A 25619-nucleotide genomic window follows, 5' to 3' on the forward strand; every position below is an offset into this window, starting at 1 on the left:
CGAACTTGCCGGAGCATGTGTGAAACTCGGTGTCCTCTCAATTACTCGTGTAGTCTACTAACTATCTAGTACTGGAATTTTAAGTTCCGCTGTTTAGATGGCTATGAAAAACTGGTGCTTAGCTGAACAAACATATCGAAACATGTCCTAGAAAAACAGTTCAATTGTCTCGATCAGGAAGATCCCATGTTGTAAACCTAGTGCATGCACGGTGACCATTGTATCACCCGTTTGCAGCAGGTCCTTTGATATGGAAGAGAACTTACTAGATCCATAGGAACCATATCCTTGTCTAACGAGGAGATCGATACGGTAGACTTCTTCCCAGATCTAGAGTCAAGCAAGTGATTAGTATGATCTGCTAAAGATTTCAAGATACTGTTTGCTTTTGTGCCGGTTCAGATTGGACACAATCATCTAGTGGGCCATCGATTCATGGTACGTATATGGTAACTTCTATGTTATCATTTACAATGCAAACGCCAAAAAAGCATAATATGCTCAAAGAATTCAGATGGGGCTTTAAGACAGTAATCTCACGCAGCGACCAATGTAATTCTTCACTCGCTCAGTATCCTCCAATGCTGCAATGGCACCGACGTAACCATCGGGCCTGACTGCCACAATGGCTCCCTTCTTGGGATCGATTCCATAGGTGGCATACGCATCATCGATGGCGAAGCCGCTGTAGAATCGCATCTCCGAGTGCAGTTTTATCTCAGGAAGAATATCTTTCCAGTCAAAAACGGCCTGGGGAAGCTTGGGGTGGATGACGATCTGCTCGATCAGGGACGAGGGACTGCGGGAGATGATGGAGGTGCTGAGAGCAGAAAGAGCTTTGGCGGACTCGCCATGCGGATCGAGGAGGTCGTCCGATGTCAGTACGAGAAGGCGGAAACGACCAGTGGAAGGGAAGTCTGGAATCGACGAAGAGCGAGTTAGTTCATACCAGTCTGAATGTTTGCAGATGTTTAGATAAGGCGTGTGTACGTACCGTCTTGCAGGTCACGACGATAGCCGTCCGCATGTCTCTTCAGCTTGATATTCAGTAGCCTCCTTCCAGGTCGGAGGCATCCGCCTAAGTAATCCGTTCCACTGACGGGGTTCCGGACGTCCTTCGTCAGAGTCTTCTCAACGGTCACGTTGTCAGGGTATTCAATTCCACAGCCGCTGGTGAAGCCGTTGCCAGTGCTGAAGACTTCGAGAAACTCATCGTGGGACAGTGCTTTGACACCGCCTTCAGCTGTACCAATCTTACCAGAGAACATGGAAGAGAATGCCCTGTCGAATTCAATGAGCTGCTGAGCGACCGTGTGCCGCTCTGTGTGATATGTGTCGAGTATAGGGTCTGGGTCGCCAGAAGTGGAGTCTGGTGTAAGGCCATTGACGGCATAGGCAAGCTTCCATGCGAGGTTGTAGGAATCCATCATGGACACGTTCATTCCTTGTCCAGCCTGAAAAGGAGAGTCAGCACAAGGTCAATTTGATTCTAAAGACATTCTAATTGACATACCTTCGGACTATGTGTATGACAGGCTATATAGAGTATTGATTAGCAAGTGACGCATGAACAGAAATATCTCAGACGGTACTAACCATCTCCCGCAATGAACACTCTGTTCACGCCCTTCGAATCCTTCACGCTGAACTGGTTTGTAACTCGCTGGCCGATCTGATATGCAGCCCACCAGTCGACTGCACTCTCGCCCTTGGGGCGGATGTAATATGGCTTGAAGGCTTCCGCAGCTTGCTCAAAGATACCTTCAAGGGTCACTTGGCTTCTTCGCGCTTTTGCTTCCTCTTTCTGCCGGTCAAGGTCTCCAACAGGAGTCTGATCACTGTCTGGTTTCGCAAGACCATCCACCTGGACATAGAGACGAGTCAAGTAGTCACCGGTTGCGATCCGCTCACGCGGAATCACCATCACTGACCCCGCTGGGGAATGGATGGCGCAGCGTCTCCGGATATCTGGGAAATCGGTGTCCACGACCAGATCGACCACTCCCCAGATATGGTCTGACGATTCACCTTCCAGCTTGAGACCCATGCTTCGTCGCACGGCCGAATGTGCTCCATCCGCTCCTACCAGATACTTCGAGCGCACCGTCCTGCGGTGTCCCTCGGTCTCAATCTCTGCCACGACGGGGTACTCGGGGTCACCGTTCTCGTCGATCTGGACGTCGACCACCTTGCTGTTCCTTTGCACTCCTCGCTTGGAATATCGGAGCAAATCCGTCTCCAAGATTCGTTCAATCCTTCCTTGATGGATGGTAACCTCATGAGGGAATCTGGAAGGAACCGCAACATCCGGTACAATTGACGTCCTCTCAATGATCTTGTCTTTGTCCTCCGACGGGTTCCAGAAGGCGACCTCCCACATTTGACATCCTTCGCACAAGATCTCGTCCGAGAGACCCAGGGACTTCAGAACTTCGAGCGTGCGTGGTTGAAGTCCATCCGCCTGTCCAGACTTGAGGGTACCCGGTTTCGAATCGACACAGAGGAGAGAGTCATCGTCAAGGCCATACCGGGCAAGCAGCAAGTTCAGCATCAAACCGGCGGGACCAGCCTGTTATCCATCACATAAAGCGTGAGCAGAATCTATTTTCATAATTTTTTCTGGCCATGTTCGAGAAACGGGTACACATGTTTGCTTACCCCGGAAATAACGACTTCATACTTCTCTTGCTGGCCCTTTGATGCTGGCTTGGGCGAAAGGCGGGGCAATGGAGGGGCAAATGAAGGGAGAACTCTCAACTCGCGAGATGAAAAGGAATACTCAGTGAACAGAGGCATTGTTGGCGATGAAGTTCACAGATGGTGCTTTAATTATTCAACACGCGGTTTCGACTGCCAACTGGGCAACAGTGTACGGCCTTGCGACTTTCTGGATTCACTTTAAGATGTCAGAGGGGCGCCCTTTTGATGTGAACCCCGGTCTACGAGCCTAATTTCTCCAGACTCCACAACTAAGGGGGTTGAGCTATTATCCAGATTATCAATTGCTTAGAAACAGACTTGTCCAGTTAACTAGTTATCTTGAATGCGCACACGTCGCGGTGTTTCTAGAGACGGCGGTCACGGGACTCGACTTTGCTCCGAAACGCCAAAATCCTTCGATTTGTTGGACTTTAATAATGCTGTGTCAGCGACTCACGCAGGATGAAGATCCCCCGCTTTTGCTCGTTTCGCTGGCGCTCCCTCGGCTGATGCAGTTGGTTGCCAATCGTTGGTTAGGGGAATTCCCGAGTGCCTGTGAATCTGCCTTCGCCGTGCATTAGTTCTGTGGGCGGCTCCTTGCGACTAGTGGGATCTGTTCCTTTCCCGTTTCTGACGTGTATTAACATGGAAAGAAACACCACAGGAGACGACTTTGCTCCATTGTCAGTGAGGCCACAACAGTGCTGTCTCTCTCTGGGGTATGTGGGACGAGGTTTACGTGAAGGAGAATACGCCGCCCCGGCACAGACGGCTACTTCTTGCTTCCTTTTCAGACCGTTTACCTGACATGCGCACTCGAGTATAAAGCAGCAACACAAGCAGAAAGGCCTGGAATCGTGAAATGAGGTTATTTCCGGTATTATTTCTCGATGACCCGAAAATAGCCCCGCAAAGCAAGATCTCCGCATTGTGGGGTAAATCGGTCTTGAGGAAAGTTTGAGAACGGTGAAGGGGGTTATCCCGGAGTCCACGATGTGTTCGTTGGAAGCTATAGACTCAATATTGGAATTAGCGGAGGGCTATGACCGTACTGAGCTCCGCCATCCTCCCCGAGATGTCTGCATTTCCCGCTGCTGTCTTTGATCGTTGAAAGCCATGACAATTGTATTCGGCCTGTCTAGCAAGAATGGGCGTTGAGTGGCTGATTTAAGTACTGAGACTACTGATCGTCAAGTAGCGACATGGGCGCCATCTTGCTAACAAAGGATAAACGGTGGACCTGAAATAGTGGGCTGAAGCGTTACATTTATATACCGTTATAGCCACGCTTGTGGTTGTCATCGTTGTCTCCATGGTGTTTTCAAAGAGCCATTACTTTTGTTCAGAAACATAACATACCGAGTTCAGTGATATCTGTGACACCCTGTGAAGTAATGCCTTCAATACGTCGTCTCTCCAGCCTCTTTGGGGCCTCCCGGAATGGTACCCCCGCAAAAGTCGACGAAGCTCCTCAGACTCTCGAGACGGAAGAGAAATGGGTTCTGGAAGATCGTTCCGCTGATGAATACCGACCTTTGCGGGTTATTGTCATGGGTGCAGGCATTTCAGGAATCTTGTCCATCATCAGACTGACCCAGCGAATTCCAAATCTGGACCTGTGTGTCTATGAGAAGAACGCTGATGTTGGCGGCACCTGGTATGAAAACAGGTATCCCGGTTGTGCATGCGGTATGTTTCTCAGCTTGTCTTTCAATATGTTCAGGGATTGACATTATGTGCTGTATGAAGATATTCCTGCACATACGTACCAAGCCACTTTTGCACCCAATGTGGAATGGTCGCAGTTCTATGCATCTTCGAAGGAAATTCACCGATACTGGAAGGGCATTGCCCGAAAGTACGGCTGCATGAAGTACATCAAATTGAAACAGAAAGTGGTGGACGCGCGTTGGGACGACGAAAAGTCGAAATGGATAATTCAGGTTGGTTGTCTCACGTCCTAGAGATGATCCTGAGTGCTCATGAACAATAGGTCGAGGACGTCGAGTCTGGGTCCAGAACGCGGGATTCCTGTGACGTTCTTATTTCCGGCACCGGTGCTCTGAATGACTGGAAATGGCCGAAGATTCCCGGGTTGCATGATTTCAAAGGCAAGCTGATGCACAGTGCGAAGTGGGACGAGGGCTACGATTATAAGGTAATCTCATTTCATCATGAGGATATATCCCCCAGAATGAATCGCTAATATCGTTACAGGGGAAGAGAGTGGCCGTAATAGGCAATGGATCGAGTGGTATCCAAATTGTTCCTGCTATGCTTCCCGATGTGACACACATCGATCACTATATCCGCGGAAGAACATGGGTGTCCCCAACATTTGCGCGCGACCAAATCGACAAGAGAGGCTCCAATCTAGAGAATTGTAAGCACGATGGCAAGTTCTCTATTCCCCTAGTTTGCTAACAACCGACATAGTCTCTTTCACTGCCGAAGAAATCGAGACATTCAAGAAGAGACCGGAAGTCTATCAAAAATTTCGGAAAGGTAAGTTGCTATTGCTCTAGTGATGACGGTCATGCTAACTTGCTCTCAGAGATCGAGCTGGAACTCCAATCCGTCCATGGCGTGACAATAAATGGCACGGCCGAGCAGCTCGGGGCCCGGGAGGCCTTTCTACAGAATATGAAGCGACGATTGTCGAAGAAGCCAGAGCTTCTAGACGAGATGCTGCCATCGTTCCCTCCTGGCTGCCGCAGGCTCACGCCTGGGCCTGGCTACCTGGAGGCTCTTACAGACGATAAAGTCGACGTCATAACTTCAGAAATCGTCAAGGTTGATGAGACCGGCATCACCACTGCGGACGGAAAACATCGTCCCATAGACGTCCTGGTGTGCGCGACAGGGTTCGACACAACCTTCACCCCGCGTTTTCCGATGGTTGGACGGAATGGCATCTCGCTTGCTGATAAGTGGAAGAAAATCCCCGAGACGTACCTTGCTTTGGCTACGGATGACTTCCCGAACTACTTTATCTCTTTGGGCCCAAATGCAGGATTAGGAGATGGCAGTCTGCTACTTGTTATAGAAAAGGAGATAGACTACTTCACAGAATGTGTCGCCAAGATGCAGCGTGACAACATCCGAGCCATGACTCCCCGAAGAGAAGCAGTCGAGCGCTTCACCACGTATTGCGATAATTACTTCTCTCGGACCGTATTCGCCAATAAGTGTCGAAGCTGGTACAAAGGTGGAACCGAGGACGGACGAATCAATGCCTTGTGGCCAGGTAATTCTTTTCCCTTTGGCGCTCGTGTAACATAACAGAGTGCACTGTTCTTATAATGTGGTTACTGACAGTCTACATCAGGATCCTCACTACATGCCATGAAGATCCTGGCTCATCCACGCTGGGAGGACTTTGAATACCAATACGTCAACAATAACCCTAACGGTTGGATCGGCGATGGTTGGACGCAGGCCGAGAAAGATAAGACCGTTGACGTTGATTACTTGGACGACGATAAGATTGATTTCCCAGTACCAGTTGCCCAAGATGATGCCCCTGTTGAACACACGAATGGGGTGTTAGGGACGAATGGCGTCCACTAATTTCATGGCTGGCTTTCGTTCTATCTCATGAACACGTCGAAATTCAAATTTCGCTTGCATATATCCTTGCTGGTCTTCAGCTCAACAGTTCACTTTATATATGTAGAACATTAATATATATATCTATCGCCATCACCGCTTGTCGTGCCTGCAGTAGTGGTAGCTGTACGCGACTTGGCGATTACTGATCTGCGGTAATTGGTGAAGGCCGGAGGATCTTCTTGTCTTTAATCGCGGAAGAAGACATAATTAATGATATGTCTTGTTTTGCCATGTTAGAAAGTTCTTCCTCGGTAGGATTAGATGTTGCGAGTTTACTGAGTTTACTGCATGATGCATAGTACGTAAAACATGCGAATACTTTATGATTTTGCTGAACCGGCGGAGTACTTATTGGACCTTTGTTTTTCATTAACTGTAGTTTATAACTATACCCCAGGCTCAATTTTCTAGGAGAACGAGCGAACCACCGGTAGATAATTACGACAGTTAAGTTAGTTAACTAGTTACGTGAGAATTATTATATAATTAGAGGCTTTGAGTTGAAGAAAAAAAAAAAATCAAGAAATGTCCAGATCAATTGGCTGGGTAGCGGCCGTTGCTAGTGCGCTGGATCCCCAGTTCTGCTTCACCGGAGAAGAAAAGTATGCCCACTCGGTGTCCTGATCTGGAAAGAGATAGTCTGCTAATTACTAGTAGGCCATGGAGTGTGGACTAGACTATTAAAGATAATAATGAATAATAATGTGACGAGCAAATTATACAAACTGCTTTGGAGAGAAAATGGATTTGTTACCTAATTATTCCGAGAGGAGTGGCAGAGTTGTAAGTGATTCTTCAGTATGTCGTGTGTTATTTTGTTCCTGGTAACTTGGATAACTAATATGGGACGCGGAATGGAAGATAATAATGTATAAACATATTATTATTATTGACGGCTCCATGCATAGAGTGATGATGGATGTAGATCTTAGCTCACTTGAGGCAATGGGCGAATTTACGGTTTTCCGCGCGCATGAAATGATACGAATATGACCTCACGTTGAATTGTGTTGCAGTTTCAGCATCCATCGAAGCTTTTCTCCTCACTGCGCTGAGGGACGAAAGAAAATGCCATATAGTCTGGTACGGATGAAAAGACAAGTATTGCTTTTCCCCGGGAAGATGACGCTCGTTGCAACAGGTGGAATATCCTCCAATTCCGGTCTGACAGCGGTGTAACTAGACTTCGCCCCGGACCATAGGGTTAGCCGGGGGGTTTCCTCTCCATATCAGGGTTGTAATGTCAACCAGGTTCGGTTCTGTGGACGGGGATATCCTTCCTCTCAAGAATGATTTGATCCTGCGTGGAGGAATAATACATAGAGATTGTTTCCTTTTGAACCTCCTCTCGATGCCCCGCAAGAACGCGATCATTAACCTCGGGTAATCAATTCTCTCTCTCTCTCTCTCTCCAGCACAGTGTGAATGGTGTTCCAGCTAGAGCCTGAGAGCTCGATCCACGGAAGCTTTAACTGTAAAACTGGGTTGAAAGGAATGTGACTGCAGCCGTGACATCCGATGATGATGAGGTTAAGCGCATTCTCTCCCCGGTCCTCCACAGCGTCGATACGCCCGGGCGTGCGTTGGACTGCACATCCTCTCCACTAAGTCTGCTTCTTCGCGCTCTGGCGCCCCCGAACCATGTAATAGTCAGATCTCCACTGTCCAGCGATGCCCTAGCCCAGCCTCAGGAGAACGGGATGTGCAGGTTGGCACAGCTTGGCTCTGGCACCGGATCCAAGTGGGACTGCAGAGGCAGAAGAAGGCAAAGGAGGGGAAGTGGTCAGGTTGACGGAGCGATGAGAAAAGGAAGAAAAGAGAGACAGATGCTTGCTTCTGCTCATCATTGTGATTTCTGTCACAGACAATAATAATGAGTTGAGCCAGATCAACATTGTTAAACCAGTATCATCATCATCTCCACTCACTATTATCACCGTCTATCATCCCCTTCCTCCGCATTTAGAACCACTCAACTCAACCAAATAATAATCCTCTGCGTTCAGCTGGTGCATCAGAGACAAATCCGGGGAGACAGACTGCCCTCTTGGTCTGATCCCAACAGTCCAATTTTCTTGCTCCTCCCCGATCGTCCCCTCTCCACTCCAGGACCTTTTGCCGCCACGGTCGCTGTCATTCATCATTCTTCTCCCCCAGATTTTCCCCTTACCCCAGATCCCCCCAGCCCAAGGAACTTCCCCCCGATGGGCGCCTTCCAAACCTCGCCATGAAGCCTGCCGCTGATAAGCATTTTCGTTGCACTATCTGCCAGCGCGGATTTACGCGCATCGATCATTTGAAGAGACATCACTTGCGGCGTACGTATTACTTCTGATCGTGTCTCCGCCAGCATTCCTCGTCGCGGGTGGCAGACAGTAGAGAGCCGCGGTGGCGGTGTGACTGACTTGACGGGTATCAACATCAGACTCCGGGCTCAAGCCATACTCGTGCGTTTTCTGTGACGAGTCTTTTGCGCGATGGTCAGTTGAAATTCTATCAATGTTACTCAGCTGCATGCAGCAACCCTGGTTCTGACGTCGGAAACAGTGACAATCTACGAGACCATTATCCCGACTGTGCCCAACGGGGATCTCGACCCATCCCAGAGACTGGCCAGAGGGGGAGACGACGCCATGCATGCGAGTCAGTAAGTCCAAGCGCCTTCTTCTTCTTTCTGTTTTTTTCAATGGCGAGACATGGTCGCTGATGGGATATAGTGTACTTCGATGAAACTCCGCTGCGACGGAGAGAGTCCGTGCGGTTCATGCATCAAGAGGAAGCTCAAATGCAACAACCAGAGAAAGAAGCCATCAAAGGAAACCATGACTGAGAAAGGTAGAGTCCTCTGTTGAACCAGTTCTAGCTAGTACTAATAGTTCATCCATTCTAGGACCGTCGCTGGCAAAGCGCGAAGAGTATGACCAATCTTCGGATCGGGGCTCAATCAAATTCCTCTTGAATGGCGGTACAGACAGTTTCACGGAGAAGTTTCTACTCCCGCCATGCAGTGAACGCACCAGAGGACTCGTCTATCACACCAAGAAAGAATGGGAGGAGAGTCCAAGTCCAACTGTGTCATATGGCTATGACGGGGTCCGGACAGACTATGCGCCTGCTTTCATCGACGCGGACCCTGGAGACCTTGGATTCTTCCATGACACGTTCATCAACTTTTTCAATGGCCCTTTTGGTGAGACGCAGAAATCACTATACGATCCCCTTACGGGAGGGTTGGCCTACCGCCCTATTGTCCCTCCGGGACAAGACCCCAACCTGACGCTGCCTGGAGAGACTATCTATGAACCAGAGGCCCCATTTGCGACTGCCTTGATCCAGTCGATCTTGACCAAAGTATGGACCGTAAGCCTCGACACAAAGGCGCAGGAGGAAATCTCAACAAATCTGCATTTTCTCCTCACGCCGGGCCGAATCCGAAAGTTTATACAGCTCTACTTTAAACACTGGCATCCTCACTGCCCAGTCATCCACCCACCGTCATTCGATCCAGATCATGTGCCTACGTCACTATTGGCATCCGTTGTCTTCATGGGAGCCATGTACTCGACCGACGAGAGGGAGTCGTACGCTGCCAAGCGTGTGCTTGACTTCGCGGAGCTATTCGTCTTTTCGACGGAAGCCTTTGCATGCGAAAACGAGATTGCCCGTGTTTTTACTGGGACAGTCAACCCGGACCTCGAGAGAGGCGACTGGCTGCATTTCCAACACTTCCAAGCAGGGTATTTGATGGTAGTCATCCAATACTGGGCTGGTAGTCGGATATCGCGAAACAGGGCAATGGAGAATCGGTTTGGTGAGATCATTAAGGTATTTCAGCTGTCACCTCAACCGAAACGTAAACTGACTGTCGAAGGTGGCACGCAAGCTGGGCCTTCTCAAATGTCGTCATCTTCCAGAGGACCGGATTCACGAATATCTCTGGATTCAGAAGGAATCGCGGATACGGTAAGTGCACCGATCGGTTGCCCCCCTGACCGTGATCACTGACGCTTGCAGAACAATCAACGTCGTGTCTCTCCTGGACTGTGCCTTTTCTTTCTACCAAAATTATCCGTGTCGCCTAACACACAACGAGATGGAGTGTGACCTCCCTTGCGAGGAGTCGGTCTTCTGCTCCCAACATCCATTCGCAGAACCAAACTTTCGTTTCACCCGAAATGTCACAATCCGCGAGGCTTTCCAGCAGCTCTTTTCTGAAGAGTCGTCCAACAGTAAATCGGTCCTTGGCCGGTCTCAATCTGTCTCGTCAGCATTCACGCAGACATCCATGCAGAACTTGGAAGGCCTGCAACTCACGGTTCTGGATATGTTTATTCTTATACACTGTATGTTGATCACTCTTGTGAACAGTCTCACGTGCTGTTGCTGATTCGAATAGTACTATACGCTTTCATAAACTCCCACATGACCCTGCTCGATCCGTTTATTCGGATGCGAAGGGCGGCGGCATCCAAGGCAGAAACACCGTCTCTCACAGACTCTTCCAGCAGCCCCAGCCACCAGATCTCCATGCCCGACGACTCCATCTTGGGAGCAATCCGGACCGCGCTGGCGCGGTGGCGTTCTGTCTGGCTGACACTGAACAGCAAGGTACCCAGTCATGAGTGGGCCGCCATGGGCTTCTACAAGAATGGGTACAATTTCTGGCTCGTGGCACAGCTATTGATCACCAAGAAGGACAGCCTGGATGTTACCATGCGTATGGAAGTCAAGTGCGAAGATAAGCTGGACAAGTTGAAGGTATTACTGCAGGACGATTAATTAACGAAGGAGCGAGTTATATTTGGACTATCATATTCTAGGGGCGCTGTTATGTGCAATATTCATGGATAAGCACAGGCATGGAGTGTTCAAGAAATGTGTATTTGGTATATTATCTGGCCATCATGACTTATTTTTGCACAGAGGACAACATTCCGTGCTGTCATGTTTTGGGAATGGGTTTACGAAACTGCTTGAACGTAGCTTGCAGCTGCATATAACGAGGCGTTAATGAATTGAGGCACTAGATAACTGGTTATGCGTGAAATGGAAATATAATCCTTTACTCATGGCTATACATTGAACGCAGTTAGGTCCCACACCCCCCATGTTACCTACCTCAGCACATCCCAGGATACGGGCTATCATTCCTAACCACCTCAAGAATATAATCATGCATATCCCAACGACCAAAACGTCTCAATATTCCTCTCCGTATCCTCATCCACATACGGCGGAGGCTCCGCGAACGAGACAACCTTACCATGCAACTCGGCCACTTTCCCCGTCAGTGTCGGATCAGCCAAGAACTGCGCCACTGCATTCGTAGCGGTCTCCATCGGCGTCAGGACCATATGCTTAAACAAGTCCTGACTCGGCGCGATATTCGTCTGGATAACCGCCGGGGCCAGGGCGTTGATTTGGATCTGTTCCCTTTCCAATGGGCGGGCGAGAGCTCTCACGAGTCCGATGACTCCGCTCTTAGTAGCGGCATAGATGGGCGCGATGGGGAATGGGTATATGCCTGCGTTGGACGCGGTGCAGATAATACTGCCTTTACTTGCTGTATTGTCGATTGCGACGTTTTTGGAGATGTAGTGGATTGCGAGTTTCGTAGCTGGGTATCAAAGTCAGCTTTACCATCAATCACCACACACTCAAACCCAAATCAACAAAGAAAGATGAAAGTACTGACAATAAATCACCCCAACCAAATTGACATTCAGCGTGCCCAAATCCGGCTTCATCGGCTTCTCCTCCCTCTGGGCCCTATCCGTCTCAATCAACTTGCCCTCTTTCGAGATCCCCGCATTCGCAAAAACAATATCAATCCGTCCTTGATCCGCATATACTTTCTCAAACGCATCAGCCTGGCTCTCCCACGACGAGACGTCACATTGGACGAAACTCATGCTGGCGCCAGAAGGGAATTCGGTTCGGAGCGCAGAAAGTGTCTCGGAGCCTGTGGAGACGTTGACGTCGAAGATGGAGATGTGGGTGTTTGGGTCTGCGGCAAAGTGTCGGGTTATACCGAGGCCGATTCCTGATGCACCTCCTGGAGGGATATTGTTAGATTCTGGGCTGGAGTGTTGGGGGTTTTATGTAGTTCAGAATAGAGGGAGGGCGTAGGTAGGTGATGAGGAAAAACAAACCCGTGATGATGATGCTTTTCTTTGCGGTTGAGCCCATGGTTAATGTGTGTCTGTATACGGTCCAGAAGTACGATTGCTATGTTTTTTTCAGCGGTTGAATGCTATGTTATATGCTGGGAAAGGATGAATGAATCCAAAGAAAATAACTATGCAGGAGGTACTAGTTATCTTATCACAACTGAAACGAAGTGTTGAAAACAACTGCTCTCTCTTCCGAGGCTCGGAGCGTTCCATGCATAATTTACTTACTACCAGTACCAGTACTGATACTAATACTAATACTTAGAGCATGGTACACGTTCGCGGAACCCCACCACAGAGCTCTGAGTTAGTTATTGGTATAGAAAACAAAAATACCGAGACAGACATCCCCATGACCCCTCTTCCTCTGCGGGAGTTTCTCCACACAATTGCGGGGATGGGGGGAATCTCCGGCAACTAACGGTTGGATGGGATAGAGGGGTTATTCCGGAGTGTAGTTAGGGTGTTATGTATTAGCTTCGTGTATTGTTTTGCTATGTTGGGTTAGATGCATGCCATGTCTCGGACTTCAATAAGGTGTAGAGATTAGGACGACAAGTGCTTGATTTCATACCTGAGGTATCGATGCAAAAATGAGAGGAGGATAGGAACACGTTCTTTCGAAGAGGTCTGGAACAACAGACGCAGACAAAGAGCTTACGGGGACAAAAAGAACCCCTCGGATGGTAGCACAAGGGCATAACTAGTCATGTAGTTATAGGTTGAATCGCTGACAAAGAAGATGACATCAATGAATAGATCGATGCTTATGGGTACTAGTTAGATGTCAGGTTACTCGAGGCTTTCTAGATGCGTAAAAGAACAACTTCAGTCAGGGTAACCTGAAACATAGCCTCAAGCTAACTATACCGAGTCTCTAGAAAGAATCTACGATCTCTAGGTTCATCCGAAAATGTAGCTCAACAGTGCCACCGTAATTTTTATTTGAATTTCTGGTCCAACAATAAAGAATGTTCGATACTGCGAGCACCATCGACTGGACTTCAAAGAAGGTGCTGACATGCATTGGCCCCCGCCCTTCCCTTCTTTTTATTTCATGCCGATATGACAGATACAGGATCCTCGATGTTATGTCCAAAATCATGGACAGGCGATAATAATAGTTGACGGGGGGTTACAGTTCCCACTTGTGTTCGTGGCGTAGCAGGAATCTAAATATTAAAACCCATCGTTAGAGATCCGGTAGATATCCAAATGAAGTGTGACGGGAATATTGCTGGGCTTTGAAAAGTAGATCTAAATGGAATCGAAAACGTACTATCTCCCGCGCAGAAACAGTGAGCGGGGGTATTGTGGACTTGGGAATGTCTGAAATTTATGTCAGTACGAGGATTCCTTTGGGATCATTGGGTGAAGGACTAATCGTACTGGATGTAGCAAGGCGGGGCCTGCGCCATGCCCAAGGTGGCGACTGCTAAAGCGGTAGCGATGATGGTGGAAATGAAGTGCATTTTGCTTTGTCTCGTAGTTGTGAGTAGATGGTAGAAGAGCGAAATAGATATATTCGAGTCTTGGAAAACGAAGATATTTAGTAGGCGAGGGAGAGAGGAGTAACGAGATGGATAACAGCATCTTATACCCAATTTTCTTCTGTTTCTCAAAGAGCGTAGCTTTCATGATTATTTTTTTCGAGTACTTTTTTTTTTGGATCTATCATCAAGCATTGTTGTACATGGATGCAATTTGTTACCACCATGCTTCACAGGTCAAATAATATACTTGGGCAGCATGGAAGTATGGTACTTTATGCATATATTGGGGAATCGGAAGTATGTCGACAGAGATTACGCTCCTGGTATTGGCTTTTTCCAGTAATCAAGTTTGTTGGCGCTGGGCCCTACATCTGGGTCGTACACCATAACAAAGAGAAGGGCCGTACATGTCATACTCCATAAGTATTTTCTCCTTTTATTTTGATTCAATTTCTCTCAATTTGTTAATTGAAACAAAACTAGCAAGACTGTGCAGCATGAATGGAATAATAAAGGTGTCTATTTCTTATCTGCTGTCCATCTTCCACCTTGTCGCCAAGACAGATAGCGCCACGGTGCTTATGGCTTTACGTTTTTTGGATACTCCATGATAGGGAGGTACACTCGAACACAGTATATGCTTTGCAGATAATTACAGTGGGAATGGAGCGAAAATGCGGACAAATATACTAGTTAGCACTCATAGAATCCGTTATAACAGAAACCTCGAGATGTCTACTGTTGTCGACCTCATCCCGTCTGAATATCTAGCTTATATTCTATCTATCGCACTGAATCTAGTCACGACAGGTTGTTATTTGTGAACAAGAAAGAGAGAGCAATGATGGTCCACATGAGTCTCGTTTCTCCACATAGCCAGAATCTGGTACGTTCTCGACCCCTTTGCGCCTTTGACTCGTGCTACGCGGCCATACATGAGAAACAAGAGCTATACACCTACTCAAGAAAGGTCAGCTGATACCTCCGAACTATAAGGAGGTTATGTGGCTTTCTTGATGAACTCTATAGATACGAGCCGCTGTACCGGGTCGGACAATTCCCCAAGGACACATCTCGCCACATCGGACGACCCAAGACCAACTAATGGCTCCAATGACCAGGAGATAGGATCTGGAATCAGAAGCTACATCTTGACTCAAATGCCAATGATACCCGACTCGCAGAATTAGCAGCTTACCTAGAGGAGGGCTTCTACGGCATTGACCCGTATGAGATATTCCTAAACAGGCAGGAGTTAGGATACTGTGAAACCGAACATCGATCGAAGTTACTTGTGAGGTATGAACGGGTCCAAGGTCACAACGAATCTCTACTCCCAGGAGTAAAGAGGTACTTCGCTTTCCCCTACTCTCCTTGAGGTCGCCTCAAAGCTCCAACACCAGGGACATCCTTTCCGTTTCTTTGCCCCAAAGCAAAAAATTAAGAGATATCTGCAGAGTTTATCTTACCCTTGAGCCACTGCATACTCCAGCAACCTTCACAACGGAAATGCTGACGAGGCCTACGGACATACCCCGTTTCCGGCCCAAGGGGAAACCCCCGCAATATTCCCGGCTTTGCGCATTACGAGTAGCTCAATTAAGTTGGTCTATCGCGGCGAAAAGTGCGGAGAAGTCGTTAGTTCTTCCCCGGATTGAGTATCATCTGCGACTCATTCGCTTAGCCCAATAGCAAGGATCTCAACGTGACCGGTCCCCTATGCCGCCACGAGGCTTGAATACGGGGTAGACCCGCCCAGGGTCAATAACGTGGGGAGATTTTACAACAGGATGGGGCTCAGATGGGGCCTCAGTCTGGGGAGGAACAACTGTTCTACGCGTGACAGATACTCAGAGTATGCAGTAGCGAGGAGCTAAGAAACGGTAGGTCCTGTTGGAGTCGGATTAGCATTTAGGATGATAGTATATACTATAGAGTCAGAATTATGGATTTAGCTTTGTCACTAAGCCCTGACGTCTGGTTTTTTCGACGATCTGATACTTATAAAGTCGCATATCGCTCTCCACTTCCCATACTGTGGTGTGTAGCTGCAGGTCGTTCAGGGTTATAGTGCAGGGACTCTGTCGATATCATTACCATCTCAGAACAGCGAGGTGACAGTGATCTCCCCAGAAACCATCTATCCGTGCTCCTTTTTTGCGAGTTCTATCCTACCTTTCGTTTGGTGAGACCCGCGCTTTTCGAATCGTTTTCGAGTACTTCAATATCTGCTCTACCATGCCCCTTGGTATTCTTGAGGATGCTAAGCTGGAGCATGTCCCCGGCACTGCCCCGTTGAACGAGGTTGGCCGTGAAGACCTCAATCTATCCGGCGTCGATGCTGGTCTCTTGAAACATGATCCTACAGGGGAAATTGTGCTCGTCCCTCAACCGTCTGACTCTCCTAATGACCCCTATAACTGGCCGCGGCGGAAGAAAGAACTATTTACAGTCGCATTTGCCTGGTCGTGTGGTTGCGTAGGAGGTACGTACACCGTGGGAACTCTCATTCTATGCTGAGGGCCATCTGAAGCTCACAAATACGAAAGCTGTCGGACCGCTTCTGGGAGCAGCCTTTGTTCCACTGGCAGCAGATTTCGGTATTCCACTTACAGATTTCGTTTCCGGGGTTCAGGGCGGCGTGATTGCCGCAATTGCAGTTGGAAGTTTGATATTCAACAGTCTGGCAGTAAAATATGGCAAGAGGCCTATATACTTAGCTACAACCGTCGGCCTGATGGTGTCATGCTTCTGGGCTGCAGAAGCGCGCAGCTTCAGATCACTGGTGGCTGCTCGAGTTCTCACGGGCCTATGTATGGCGCCTCTGGAAGCTCTTGTTCCCGCTTCCATTGCGGATATCTGGTAAGAATGCCTTCTTTCAAGCCGAGCCTTCTGAGGATCTGAAAATGCTTTAGGTTCGTTCATGAGCGTGGCTTTCGCACAGCGATATTCAACCTGGGAGTCCTAGGCGGTATCAACCTGGCCACACCTATCGGTAAGCTCTCCATCACGAGTAGGATATAAACTGTCCATTTCTGTTAACATGTTATCTCTTCAGCCGGTGCAATTATTGAATATGGATCGTACCGAATAACTCTCCATTCTATGGGAGGCGCGTTTGCGATAGCGCTGATCATGGTCTTCTTCTGGATGCCCGAGTCAGCCTTCGTCAGGCACGACGTCCTGAATATTGATACAGGGAACAAAGTAGTGAGTACTGCACGGACGTACACAGATTAGCTTTTACTAACCAATAGTAGGTCGTCGCAGAAGAAATCAAAAGCAAAGTCGAATTAATAGAACGATCAGAAAGCAAGACAAGCTCGCCCACAACTACGCGTTCGGGAGAGAAACCTATTTCTTGGGCGAAAGAGTTGCTCCCATACAACGGCTATGTCAACCATGTATCATTTTGGAATACGCTGGTCCGCCCTTTCTACCTTCTTGCTTCTCCTGCTGTTGTGTGGGCCACTCTTCTCTTCACCACGTGTATCTCGTGGCTGGTGGGCATCTCGATCACACTGTCTCAAATCTTCTCCGCTCCACCATACAACTTTTCGGTTGGTGCTGTGGGCGCTACAAACATGGCTTCTTTCGTGGCATCGCTCATTGGTACGATTATTGCCGGACCCCTGATTGACGGCGTCGTTAAAAGAATGTCGAAATGGAACAACGGCATATTTGGTAAGCCGAATCACCATGTCTGTACGAGGGACTGAACAACTAATATCGTGGCTAGAACCAGAATTCCGTCTTCCTATCATGATCACCTATCTTGTCTTTACAGCCACTGGCTTTTTCGCATGGGGCCAGTCTGCCCATGCGCAAGATCCATGGCCTATCCCCGTCATTGTCTGCTTAGGACTCATCAACTTGGGCGTCCAACTAGGTACCACCGGCGTCGTAGCCTACGTAGTTGACTGTCACCGTGAGAAAGCCGGCGAGGCATTTGCCACTATGAACTGCATCAAGAATTTCTTCGCTTTCGGTATGACGTTCTACATGAACGGATGGATCGCAAGTCAAGGAGTGAGGAATACGTTCTTTGTGATCGGTGGTATTACTGCAGCAGTGAGTCTGCTCACTATTCCGATGTAAGTTTCCAGAGCCTCTTGTTTCTTCTTGTTCTATGGCTGATATTCTCTCTTATAGGTATATTTGGGGCAAGCGAGCGAGGAGCTGGGTCTATCGCCATGAGATTGCGAGCAGAATTTAGTTGATTGGAGGAATGTGAAATAATTATGACTATTTTTGAAAAGTGAATATTCTATTCTCGAGTACGACAACAAAATCTTGGAAAATCAATATTGTTACATATCATTGTTATCGGCTTCGGTCTTTTCCGATTGTTAGTTACACTACTCTACTGACGTGGTCTAGCGTCTTTGGACAGGTTAACTACACGACAGAACTGTCCTACCATGAAGGGGTAACAGACACTTTCATAGCGATCCTATCAAGTTTCATACTCTAAATAACTATACAATGCAATGTGGATATCTGTACATGGTTAATGAATGTCTATCACGTGCACCTGCCATAATGAACAGCGACCGCTATTATTACTGTCATATCAAGTTCACTTGAGGAATATAGTTATTTATGAATAGCTGTCATATTTTCATCTCATGAGGCTGAAGAAGCTAGAGTGTGGCCCTAGTCCGTAAGCACTTAAATCAATCGTCGTTGCATGACAAAATCTAGCTTAGCTGCAATGCATAAATAGCAGGAGCTTCCATAGTAATGCAGGTTATCTCAACAGATAAACCGGCGGACAACCCTAATAATATGGCAATATGGTACTTTACTTTAGGCCAGGTCCGGCCTGTCGAAGAATGATATTGTAATCGATCAACCCCCTGGACTTTCGGGCCTGGGCTGTGGATTCGGCCCGGCATACGACAGGTACGATACACGAATGGGCCTATGAGAATGGTTACCTATCCGACCGAAAAGAGCTAGTTATATCTCACAACCTAAATGTGCAGAGTGAATCATTTGATGCGGTTCGCGTCAATCTGGTCCCTTACGAGGCGAGCAGACTTGTTAAATAATTTGAGACCAGCACGTCAATAACGTCAATAGATACTCTCTACCGATTCGAATTATTAGCTGCTATAGCAGCAGACCTAGCTACGGAAAAGCTTGTTGCGTTGATTCAAGAGACTGTCGGCGCCACCATTATTTGCTAGGTTCAGCAGTACATAAATGACATTAAACTGTGATGGTTGGTGGAGAGAAATCCGGACCCGGTCGAGATTCACCGAACTGGCCGACATCGACTGATTCTAGACGGCCGAGAAGAGCCTGCGCGCAGCAGGTCTGAACTAAGTCGAATAACGGCCTCGTGGTGGATACGAAGACGCGACTAAATAGTAAAGCGGGCTTGGTATTATTAAGGTTGGCCTCCGTGTGGTCAGAATGTCGGCGCCATAATGGATATCCGAACGGGCTGGGGATAATACCGAGGTTTGTGTGCGTGCTAGCTGTGCGATCTGCATAGTCTGTACCAGGTTCCAGTTGTGAATAATGATTCCCACCGATCTCATGCGTCTTTCTGGGTTCTAGCAAGGGAAGGGGACAACGCCTGCTGCAACCTCGATCGGGACCTCGGCCGTGGCACAGACCAGACAGGCCTGTGATGCTCGATGAAGATGCTCCATGATGAAAATGATCCGTGGAATCCCCACACATGCCCGCGGAGCGTCCGTTGATGGAGCTTGGGATCATGCCAGAAGTTGTCCAGCGTTTCAAACTTATAGACAAGAAAAACCATAAATGTCATCTCCTTTCCCTTCAGTCCCCACTTCACGCGAACCATGGTCTTTGGCATAGGAGATAGGAATTACTATATCTGCTGAAGTAGGACAGGCCCAGATCTTCTATTTTTCTGCAGACACCAGCGATTGACAACTCCCGGCGCAATGTTGTCACTCCCGGGGACGATTGTCCTTGTCGCCGTGGGCATCTTGCTAATTGCAACTCGCTATCTGGCTCGTCGATTCACACATCGAAGGCAGGCGAAAGCGTTGTCTTGCAAGCCACCACGTGCTACTGTCCCCGCTGGTATTTTCGGCATCAATTCGTTCTGTGATTTGAAGAAAGCAGGACAGGAGAAACGATTTGTCGGACGGATCAGAGAACTGCACGACGAATATGGAACTACCTACCTCATGAACATTCTCGGTACCAACTGCATCTTTACGATCGAACCGGAGAACATCAAGGCCGTGTTGGCGACTCAGTTCAATGACTTCTCGTTTGGCCGCCGTCATGAAGTGTTTGCACCCCTTCTCGGGGATGGTATTTTCACTCTCGACGGAGCTGGCTGGTCGCATTCTCGAGCGCTCCTGCGTCCGCAATTTACCCGGGATCAGGTATGATTCCTATAGAAGCTATAAAACTCGCCTGCGGGGCCTCTCTAATTAGTATATGCTAGGTTTCCGATCTGGACCAAATGGACATTCATGTCGAGCGACTGATCCAGGCGATGCCGAAAGACGGAACTCCTTTTGATATTCAGGAGCTTTTCTTCCGATTGACATTGGACTCTGCCACGGATTTCTTGTTTGGAGAGTCTGTTGAATCGCTCGTGTCTGCCACTAGTAACCAGATCGGCATCAGTGAGAAGTCCGTGGAAGGCAAACAAGGCTTCGCCGATGCCTTCAACTACTCTCAAGATGTTCTGGCCCAGCGTGGTCGTGCCCAGGGTTTCTACTGGTTGATCAATTCCAAAGAATTCCGGGAGGCAAACAGGCTTGTCCACCAGTTTGTCGACTATTATGTGGACAAAGCCATCCGCTATGTTGAGAGTGGAAATGCGAAAGTTCCCAATGAGCAAGGGCGATACGTCTTCCTCGAAGCCCTCGCCCTACAAACAAAGGACCGCAAGGTTCTGCGGGATCAGATGTTGAATATCCTGCTCGCGGGACGAGACACCACTTCTAGTCTTCTCAGTTCTGTCTTTTATTTCTTGGCTCGCAACAAGAGAGCTTGGGATACTCTCCGGGAGGAGATTGTGGAACGTTTTGGCACTGATGCTGAGAAGGGCGCGGATATCAACTTCCACTCCATGAAAGACCTGCCTTATTTGCGATACGTTGTTAACGAAGGTAAGACCTGAAGGGCTTCTAGAATGAAAACGGGACATCGTATCTGACGTGCTATAGCACTGCGACTTCTTCCTCCGGTCCCAGCGAACGGACGTACCGCGATCAGGGACACCACTCTTCCTGTCGGTGGTGGACCGGATGGTCGATCGCCGATTTTCATTCCAAAGGGCACAGTCATCCGGTATGTCGTGTGGGCTCTCCACACACGCCGTGATATCTGGGGTGCGGACGCCGAGGAATTCCGCCCTGAGAGATGGGCCGAATTCACCCCTAAAGGATGGGAATATTTGCCTTTCAACGGAGGTCCCCGTATCTGTCTTGGCCGTAAGCCTCTCTCTCTTCTCAATTAATCCCCGCGGATTTTTCTAATGGAGTCAATGAAACAGAACAATACGCACTTACGGAAGCAAGCTATGTCATCATTAAGCTGCTTCAGCGTTTCCAGACTCTGGAGAACGCCGACCCGGGTCCTGATCGTGGCTCTCGGCCCATTATGAACCACACCTTGACCCAGGCCCATGACAAGGGTGTCCATGTTCGGCTATATGCTGCCAACTGATACCCACTGTCTCTGTTACTATGTGGTTCCACACGTCGGGACTTTTCATTCGGGCAGAAAGATTTTAAACAATGTTTTGGCTGATATATATGAAGCGTGGATATATATCTCCGCTATTCTTATTCGTACGATCCTCAGATTCTTGGCTAAATAGCGTCATGCTTTCGATTCCAGAAAATCCGTTTCCTTTCACGGTGTCAAGTCACAAGACCCTTCTGTTGCCGCTCCATAGTTCGTTGTTGCAGATCACCAACTATTCCGTGTGATACGGACATTCACTTCTGGCTTTGCACGGACAAAAGCACCTGGCTTGGGAAAGTCGAGATAAAAAGTGACTGGTGGCTGTTAGGCGTCCCGTCACTCTCCCCATTTGTTTTGTGGTCACGAATCGGGCCTCTGTTGTCTTCATGCCCAGTGAGATCCCGTCTCGTTGTTGATCTGCACTTTTATGTTTCTCAATTTGGAGTCGCGAGTCACCAACATGATTATCCTCGAGAAGTTCGCGGAGAGCCGTGTCTGCGTCTGTCTCGAAGAAAGTCTCTTGGGGCCCTATATGCATCACATCACACATTCTCAACGACACAATCCCCGACATCAGAAGCGTCATGTTTCGTCATATATTCGCAATCTGGATCTTCTACGTTTAATCCAATTAGCTTCATCTCCTCTGTAGTGATAGTGGAATTAGTACAGCTCACCGCGAAAAATATCAACAGCACTAAATATGATAGAGCCAATCAAGCATAGCGGCAGAACTTGGCCAAAGCTCATTTGGCTCTCATCGCCTTTCATATTCGTTTGGTTTAAGCGCCATGTGCTGATTGCGATGAAGGTATCCCAGGAGCTGAAAAAGGCATTCAAACACCAGGTCATTGGCGCAAAACTGTTTCCGTAAGACCAGACATCGAGACATAGCACCACGATGAACCAAAGGACCCTACATGTCAAAGACAAAGCCACCATGAAGTATGCCTTGAGCTGTCCGAACTGGGGGACGGCGGCTGGCAGGCCAGAAGACTGAGAGATTGTCTTTTCCCGCGTTTGCTGTGAAGTGACGTACCACTCCTCGAGTCTTTGATTGACTATCTCCAGGCTGTCCAAATACCACTTGACGAATATCTTGGTTTTCCGAAATGTGGCTGATAACAAGGCAATGCAGAAAAGACAGAGCCCAATCATCCACGGAACAGGCGTTGATCCGTCTTCGTAGCGGTAGCAAGGACCCTGGCTGTCATTCCATGTCCGTTGCTGAAGTATGATATATCCTTGAAATGATATAACTGCAAAGGATGGATACTCGTCGCACTAGGATACGAATGTCATCGTCCTCCACATCGAAATCCAAGTAGTTGACACGGCCTGCCCAGAAGGAGTTGAGCGTAAGCCACCAGTAGGTCACCACCAGTTGCTCATGGTAGTAGTTGATGGTATGGATCTGGGACCAGCTGGCTATAATAATACCGATACCCGTGATTACTTGGAGATCACACAAAGGTCCTATCAGCTTCTGAAACTTTGCCGCAATGATACCAAAGGATTGCAGGTCGAGATCTGATCGAAATACTGGATATTGTCGGCCAGTTTGACATTCACGTGTCGCGCGGAAAAGGTATCGTTTTTGCGGATTTTAGTAACTCTCGACTGCTTCATATATCGCTGGAACTCCAGCCACAAATATCGTAATCCAGGTGACCACAATGAAAGACGAGAACACCTAATACAGTCAGTCCCAGTCTCTGACTTGCGGGTTCGATTAGGTGAAAAACCGACTCCAAGGCCACTAATATCAGGATCAGGTGCAATTTCCGCCTTGCAAATATAATCGCTCGAAAATCGTGGCCTTAAGTTCATGGTCCCATAGTATGTTAAGGTGGAAATCTTGGCCCAAAATGGCCTGAAATAACTGCAGTCGTGTCTATTTCTGAGGCATGAGCCAGGGAAATCGTGGGTCTCCTGAAATGTTGACGGTCTGTTCGTGGCTGGCGGCGAAGGGCAAGATTAATGCGCATAGTCTAGTAATCTCATCTTCTTTGTGAAAAGAAGAGAAAGAGGAAGAGCACACAGCTTTTAACATTATAGCGAAAAAGATCATCATCAATGGATTCCGAATATGAAATTGGACGACGGGAACTGTACTTACGTGGGGCTTGAGGCTGTGAGGTTAGTTTTTGAAGATCACCAAATGAATTGGCCCCCACGAGGGGATACGAAGGCGGTCACTGCGCATATGCACAAATACGCTGAAGTGCAGACATGAACTGTGGCTCTCCTGATGATAAGCTGGAGATAGAGAATTTCTCAGAAAGATATAGGACTTTGACATTACCCCCGAGCAATTCTATGATAGCAATTGCTCGACCGTATAAGACAAGAGTATGCACTCTAGTTTCCATGTAATAGTGATACTAACTGAATTCAGCCTGCAAAACAAGCATATACATGGCCATATCTTATTCTAATATATTTGCTATCTAGGTCAAAAATTGGCCTACCTATAAGGATGGTCGACAGGGCTTGCGTGGCGGTAGAAAGAACGTTGATTTACTACGAGTGCTATTAATTGAGGACGCAGAGACATAGTGTCTATGCACAAAGCGTACATCCAGGTGATCTGTCACATCCATTTGCAGCAGATTCTTTAATATCCTCTCGGGCACGCGAAGCTAGGAGATGAAGATGCTTGATTCTCTAGGATCGAGCTCTGAAGCTCTAGCTATCTAAGCTATCTGTGCGAAGCACTAGGCTCAATGCGGAAGGAGGCAGGCGATACCTAGGTATCCGCCTGGCCTACAGGCCCAAAATATCCTAATAATAGGATAAAGACTATTAGATCATCAGGTTCTAGATACTTCATATGCTACAGTCTGCAGAGCTAAATATGGAGTCAATCTTCCTCCTAGATCTAGAATTGGGCAAGTCAAGTAACTTGGCTACTAAGTAGGAGGTCCAAACTATACTATTGCTTCCGTGATTTGGATTCGATATATGTAAAGTCTTTACCACCTTGCGAGTTAACACCACATCTGGCTCGTACATGGGTATCTGGATTCTATGTGTACACTGCTTGGTACCAGTGAAAAAAAAAAAGCTTCTGCTATGTGTCGCTGTCTAACATAGCAGTGCAATTTAAACTATGGTTTATGGCCTCATGTATGGCTAATCGCCTTCAGCATCGCATACGAATTTCGGAGATCCTTAACCCTGTACTGATACAAGATAGATCTGGCCGACAGTATACTGTATGAATTATAGCAAACTGAACTTTGTAGTCAAGATGCAAGACCGGCAGTTAAAAACACCCTCCTACCTCATCATTGGGATGTAATATTTTCGACCGACGCAGCGGAGGATTCGTGACGGTAGTAGATAGCATTCCATCGAGCGTGGGCCATATTTGTGATCTCAGAGTCGACAAATCAAACGGGAGTCAATATCTAAGCGACTATCTGATTTTAGGGAAGCATCTGAGCTGTTAACAGATAAGATATTGCTGCAAGTAAACTTGAATTCCTGTAAAACAAAAGACCACACAGCAAAAAATGCAAGATCTCATATACCTGTAATCACCTTTATCCGGCACATACGACCATAGGGTGTGGAAAACAGGGCTTCCCGTCCGCTCAGCCGTACTTAAGCCACACGCCGGCCGGTTAGTAGTTGGGTGGGTGACCACCAGCGAATCCCGGCTGTTGTATGTATTTTTTTGTTTTTTGTTTTTGTTTTTAGGACCGTCGAGATTCTGATAATGACTAACTATATGTAAGTATAGTTAGTTAGTGCAGGTCGGCCGAGATAAAACGGGTGAGAAAATTGCTCGTCTTGGAGGTTCAGAGACTAGATGATAAAGAAGCTCAAGAATCTACCTAGGTAGCTACCTACTATCTGCTGTGCGCCAATCTAACCCAATAGGAAAAGGGTGTAGACGATTGCCTCCAGGACCGTAGGGGCCTAAAAGAATACTATCTTATAT

General features: G+C 47.9%; 7 protein-coding genes across 7 annotated transcripts; 4 read left to right on the forward strand and 3 right to left on the reverse strand.

Moving 5' to 3' along the window:
- Positions 1-51: 51 nt before the first annotated feature.
- Positions 52-3089, reverse strand: C8Q69DRAFT_313849 (FAD binding domain-containing protein). The gene is made up of 5 exons (XM_028627283.1): positions 2659-3089; positions 1597-2569; positions 1514-1536; positions 995-1454; positions 52-917 (listed from the first exon to the last, which is right to left on the reverse strand). Exons 1-5 carry the CDS (start codon positions 2794-2796, stop codon positions 523-525), a joined length of 1989 nt encoding a protein of 662 aa, XP_028483669.1. The 5' UTR covers positions 2797-3089; the 3' UTR covers positions 52-522.
- Positions 3090-3862: 773 nt separating this feature from the next.
- On the forward strand, positions 3863-6336 carry C8Q69DRAFT_313807 (hypothetical protein). The gene is made up of 7 exons (XM_028627281.1): positions 3863-4389; positions 4450-4643; positions 4694-4858; positions 4918-5083; positions 5137-5205; positions 5255-5947; positions 6029-6336. Exons 1-7 carry the CDS (start codon positions 4095-4097, stop codon positions 6268-6270), a joined length of 1824 nt encoding a protein of 607 aa, XP_028483670.1. The 5' UTR covers positions 3863-4094; the 3' UTR covers positions 6271-6336.
- A 2025-nt stretch (positions 6337-8361) lies between these two features.
- Positions 8362-11334, forward strand: C8Q69DRAFT_313909 (putative C2H2 finger domain protein). Its single transcript, XM_028627284.1, has 8 exons — positions 8362-8630; positions 8738-8792; positions 8860-8959; positions 9030-9147; positions 9203-10137; positions 10184-10275; positions 10327-10655; positions 10709-11334. The coding sequence occupies exons 1-8, from the start codon at positions 8540-8542 to the stop codon at positions 11089-11091; spliced, it is 2103 nt and encodes a 700-aa protein (XP_028483671.1). The 5' UTR covers positions 8362-8539; the 3' UTR covers positions 11092-11334.
- C8Q69DRAFT_313929 (putative short chain dehydrogenase/reductase) lies at positions 11288-12813 on the reverse strand. Its single transcript, XM_028627285.1, has 3 exons — positions 12465-12813; positions 12008-12367; positions 11288-11929 (listed from the first exon to the last, which is right to left on the reverse strand). Exons 1-3 carry the CDS (start codon positions 12499-12501, stop codon positions 11484-11486), a joined length of 843 nt encoding a protein of 280 aa, XP_028483672.1. The 5' UTR covers positions 12502-12813; the 3' UTR covers positions 11288-11483.
- Positions 12814-16097: 3284 nt separating this feature from the next.
- C8Q69DRAFT_492526 (major facilitator superfamily domain-containing protein) lies at positions 16098-18274 on the forward strand. The gene is made up of 7 exons (XM_028632172.1): positions 16098-16463; positions 16528-16840; positions 16894-16973; positions 17037-17188; positions 17239-17662; positions 17718-18072; positions 18131-18274. Exons 1-7 carry the CDS (start codon positions 16217-16219, stop codon positions 18192-18194), a joined length of 1635 nt encoding a protein of 544 aa, XP_028483673.1. The 5' UTR covers positions 16098-16216; the 3' UTR covers positions 18195-18274.
- A 1531-nt stretch (positions 18275-19805) lies between these two features.
- Positions 19806-21873, forward strand: C8Q69DRAFT_313987 (putative cytochrome P450 alkane hydroxylase). Its single transcript, XM_028627286.1, has 4 exons — positions 19806-20355; positions 20418-21090; positions 21148-21414; positions 21477-21873. Exons 1-4 carry the CDS (start codon positions 19903-19905, stop codon positions 21647-21649), a joined length of 1566 nt encoding a protein of 521 aa, XP_028483674.1. The 5' UTR covers positions 19806-19902; the 3' UTR covers positions 21650-21873.
- Positions 21874-22212: 339 nt separating this feature from the next.
- On the reverse strand, positions 22213-23500 carry C8Q69DRAFT_508379 (hypothetical protein; the record flags this gene model as incomplete). Its single annotated transcript, XM_028632966.1, has 5 exons — positions 22213-22286; positions 22348-22897; positions 22956-23212; positions 23285-23363; positions 23420-23500. The coding sequence occupies 5 exons, from the start codon at positions 23498-23500 to the stop codon at positions 22213-22215; spliced, it is 1041 nt and encodes a 346-aa protein (XP_028483675.1).
- Positions 23501-25619: the final 2119 nt, after the last annotated feature.

Source organism: Paecilomyces variotii, assembly GCF_004022145.1.
Source record: "Paecilomyces variotii strain CBS 101075 chromosome Unknown C8Q69scaffold_8, whole genome shotgun sequence".
NCBI classification, from domain to species: domain Eukaryota; kingdom Fungi; phylum Ascomycota; class Eurotiomycetes; order Eurotiales; family Thermoascaceae; genus Paecilomyces; species Paecilomyces variotii.

What these genes read in the sequence shown, in the direction of transcription:
- C8Q69DRAFT_313909 (XM_028627284.1), top strand. Translation starts at nt 8,540, where the DNA reads ATGAAGCCTGCCGCTGATAAGCATTTTCGTTGCACTATCTGCCAGCGC. An exon ending in GAAGAGACATCACTTGCGGC is followed by an intron (nt 8,631 to 8,737) that starts GTACGTATTACT and finishes TATCAACATCAG; the next exon opens with ACTCCGGGCTCAAGCCATAC. An exon ending in CAGAAGGAATCGCGGATACG is followed by an intron (nt 10,276 to 10,326) that starts GTAAGTGCACCG and finishes TGACGCTTGCAG; the next exon opens with AACAATCAACGTCGTGTCTC.
- C8Q69DRAFT_492526 (XM_028632172.1), top strand. Translation starts at nt 16,217, where the DNA reads ATGCCCCTTGGTATTCTTGAGGATGCTAAGCTGGAGCATGTCCCCGGC. An exon ending in GCTTCCATTGCGGATATCTG is followed by an intron (nt 16,841 to 16,893) that starts GTAAGAATGCCT and finishes AAAATGCTTTAG; the next exon opens with GTTCGTTCATGAGCGTGGCT. An exon ending in ATGGAACAACGGCATATTTG is followed by an intron (nt 17,663 to 17,717) that starts GTAAGCCGAATC and finishes TATCGTGGCTAG; the next exon opens with AACCAGAATTCCGTCTTCCT.
- C8Q69DRAFT_313987 (XM_028627286.1), top strand. Translation starts at nt 19,903, where the DNA reads ATGTTGTCACTCCCGGGGACGATTGTCCTTGTCGCCGTGGGCATCTTG. An exon ending in GCGATACGTTGTTAACGAAG is followed by an intron (nt 21,091 to 21,147) that starts GTAAGACCTGAA and finishes GACGTGCTATAG; the next exon opens with CACTGCGACTTCTTCCTCCG. An exon ending in TCCCCGTATCTGTCTTGGCC is followed by an intron (nt 21,415 to 21,476) that starts GTAAGCCTCTCT and finishes TCAATGAAACAG; the next exon opens with AACAATACGCACTTACGGAA.
- C8Q69DRAFT_313929 (XM_028627285.1), bottom strand. Translation starts at nt 12,501, where the DNA reads ATGGGCTCAACCGCAAAGAAAAGCATCATCATCACGG. An exon ending in GAAAAGCATCATCATCACGG is followed by an intron (nt 12,368 to 12,464) that starts GTTTGTTTTTCC and finishes ATATCCCTCCAG; the next exon opens with GAGGTGCATCAGGAATCGGC. An exon ending in TTTGGTTGGGGTGATTTATT is followed by an intron (nt 11,930 to 12,007) that starts GTCAGTACTTTC and finishes TTTGATACCCAG; the next exon opens with CTACGAAACTCGCAATCCAC.
- C8Q69DRAFT_313807 (XM_028627281.1), top strand. Translation starts at nt 4,095, where the DNA reads ATGCCTTCAATACGTCGTCTCTCCAGCCTCTTTGGGGCCTCCCGGAAT. An exon ending in AGGCTCCAATCTAGAGAATT is followed by an intron (nt 5,084 to 5,136) that starts GTAAGCACGATG and finishes CAACCGACATAG; the next exon opens with TCTCTTTCACTGCCGAAGAA. An exon ending in AATCAATGCCTTGTGGCCAG is followed by an intron (nt 5,948 to 6,028) that starts GTAATTCTTTTC and finishes AGTCTACATCAG; the next exon opens with GATCCTCACTACATGCCATG.
- C8Q69DRAFT_313849 (XM_028627283.1), bottom strand. Translation starts at nt 2,796, where the DNA reads ATGCCTCTGTTCACTGAGTATTCCTTTTCATCTCGCGAGTTGAGAGTT. An exon ending in AGTGTTCATTGCGGGAGATG is followed by an intron (nt 1,537 to 1,596) that starts GTTAGTACCGTC and finishes TACTCTATATAG; the next exon opens with CCTGTCATACACATAGTCCG. An exon ending in TCGTCGTGACCTGCAAGACG is followed by an intron (nt 918 to 994) that starts GTACGTACACAC and finishes CGTCGATTCCAG; the next exon opens with ACTTCCCTTCCACTGGTCGT.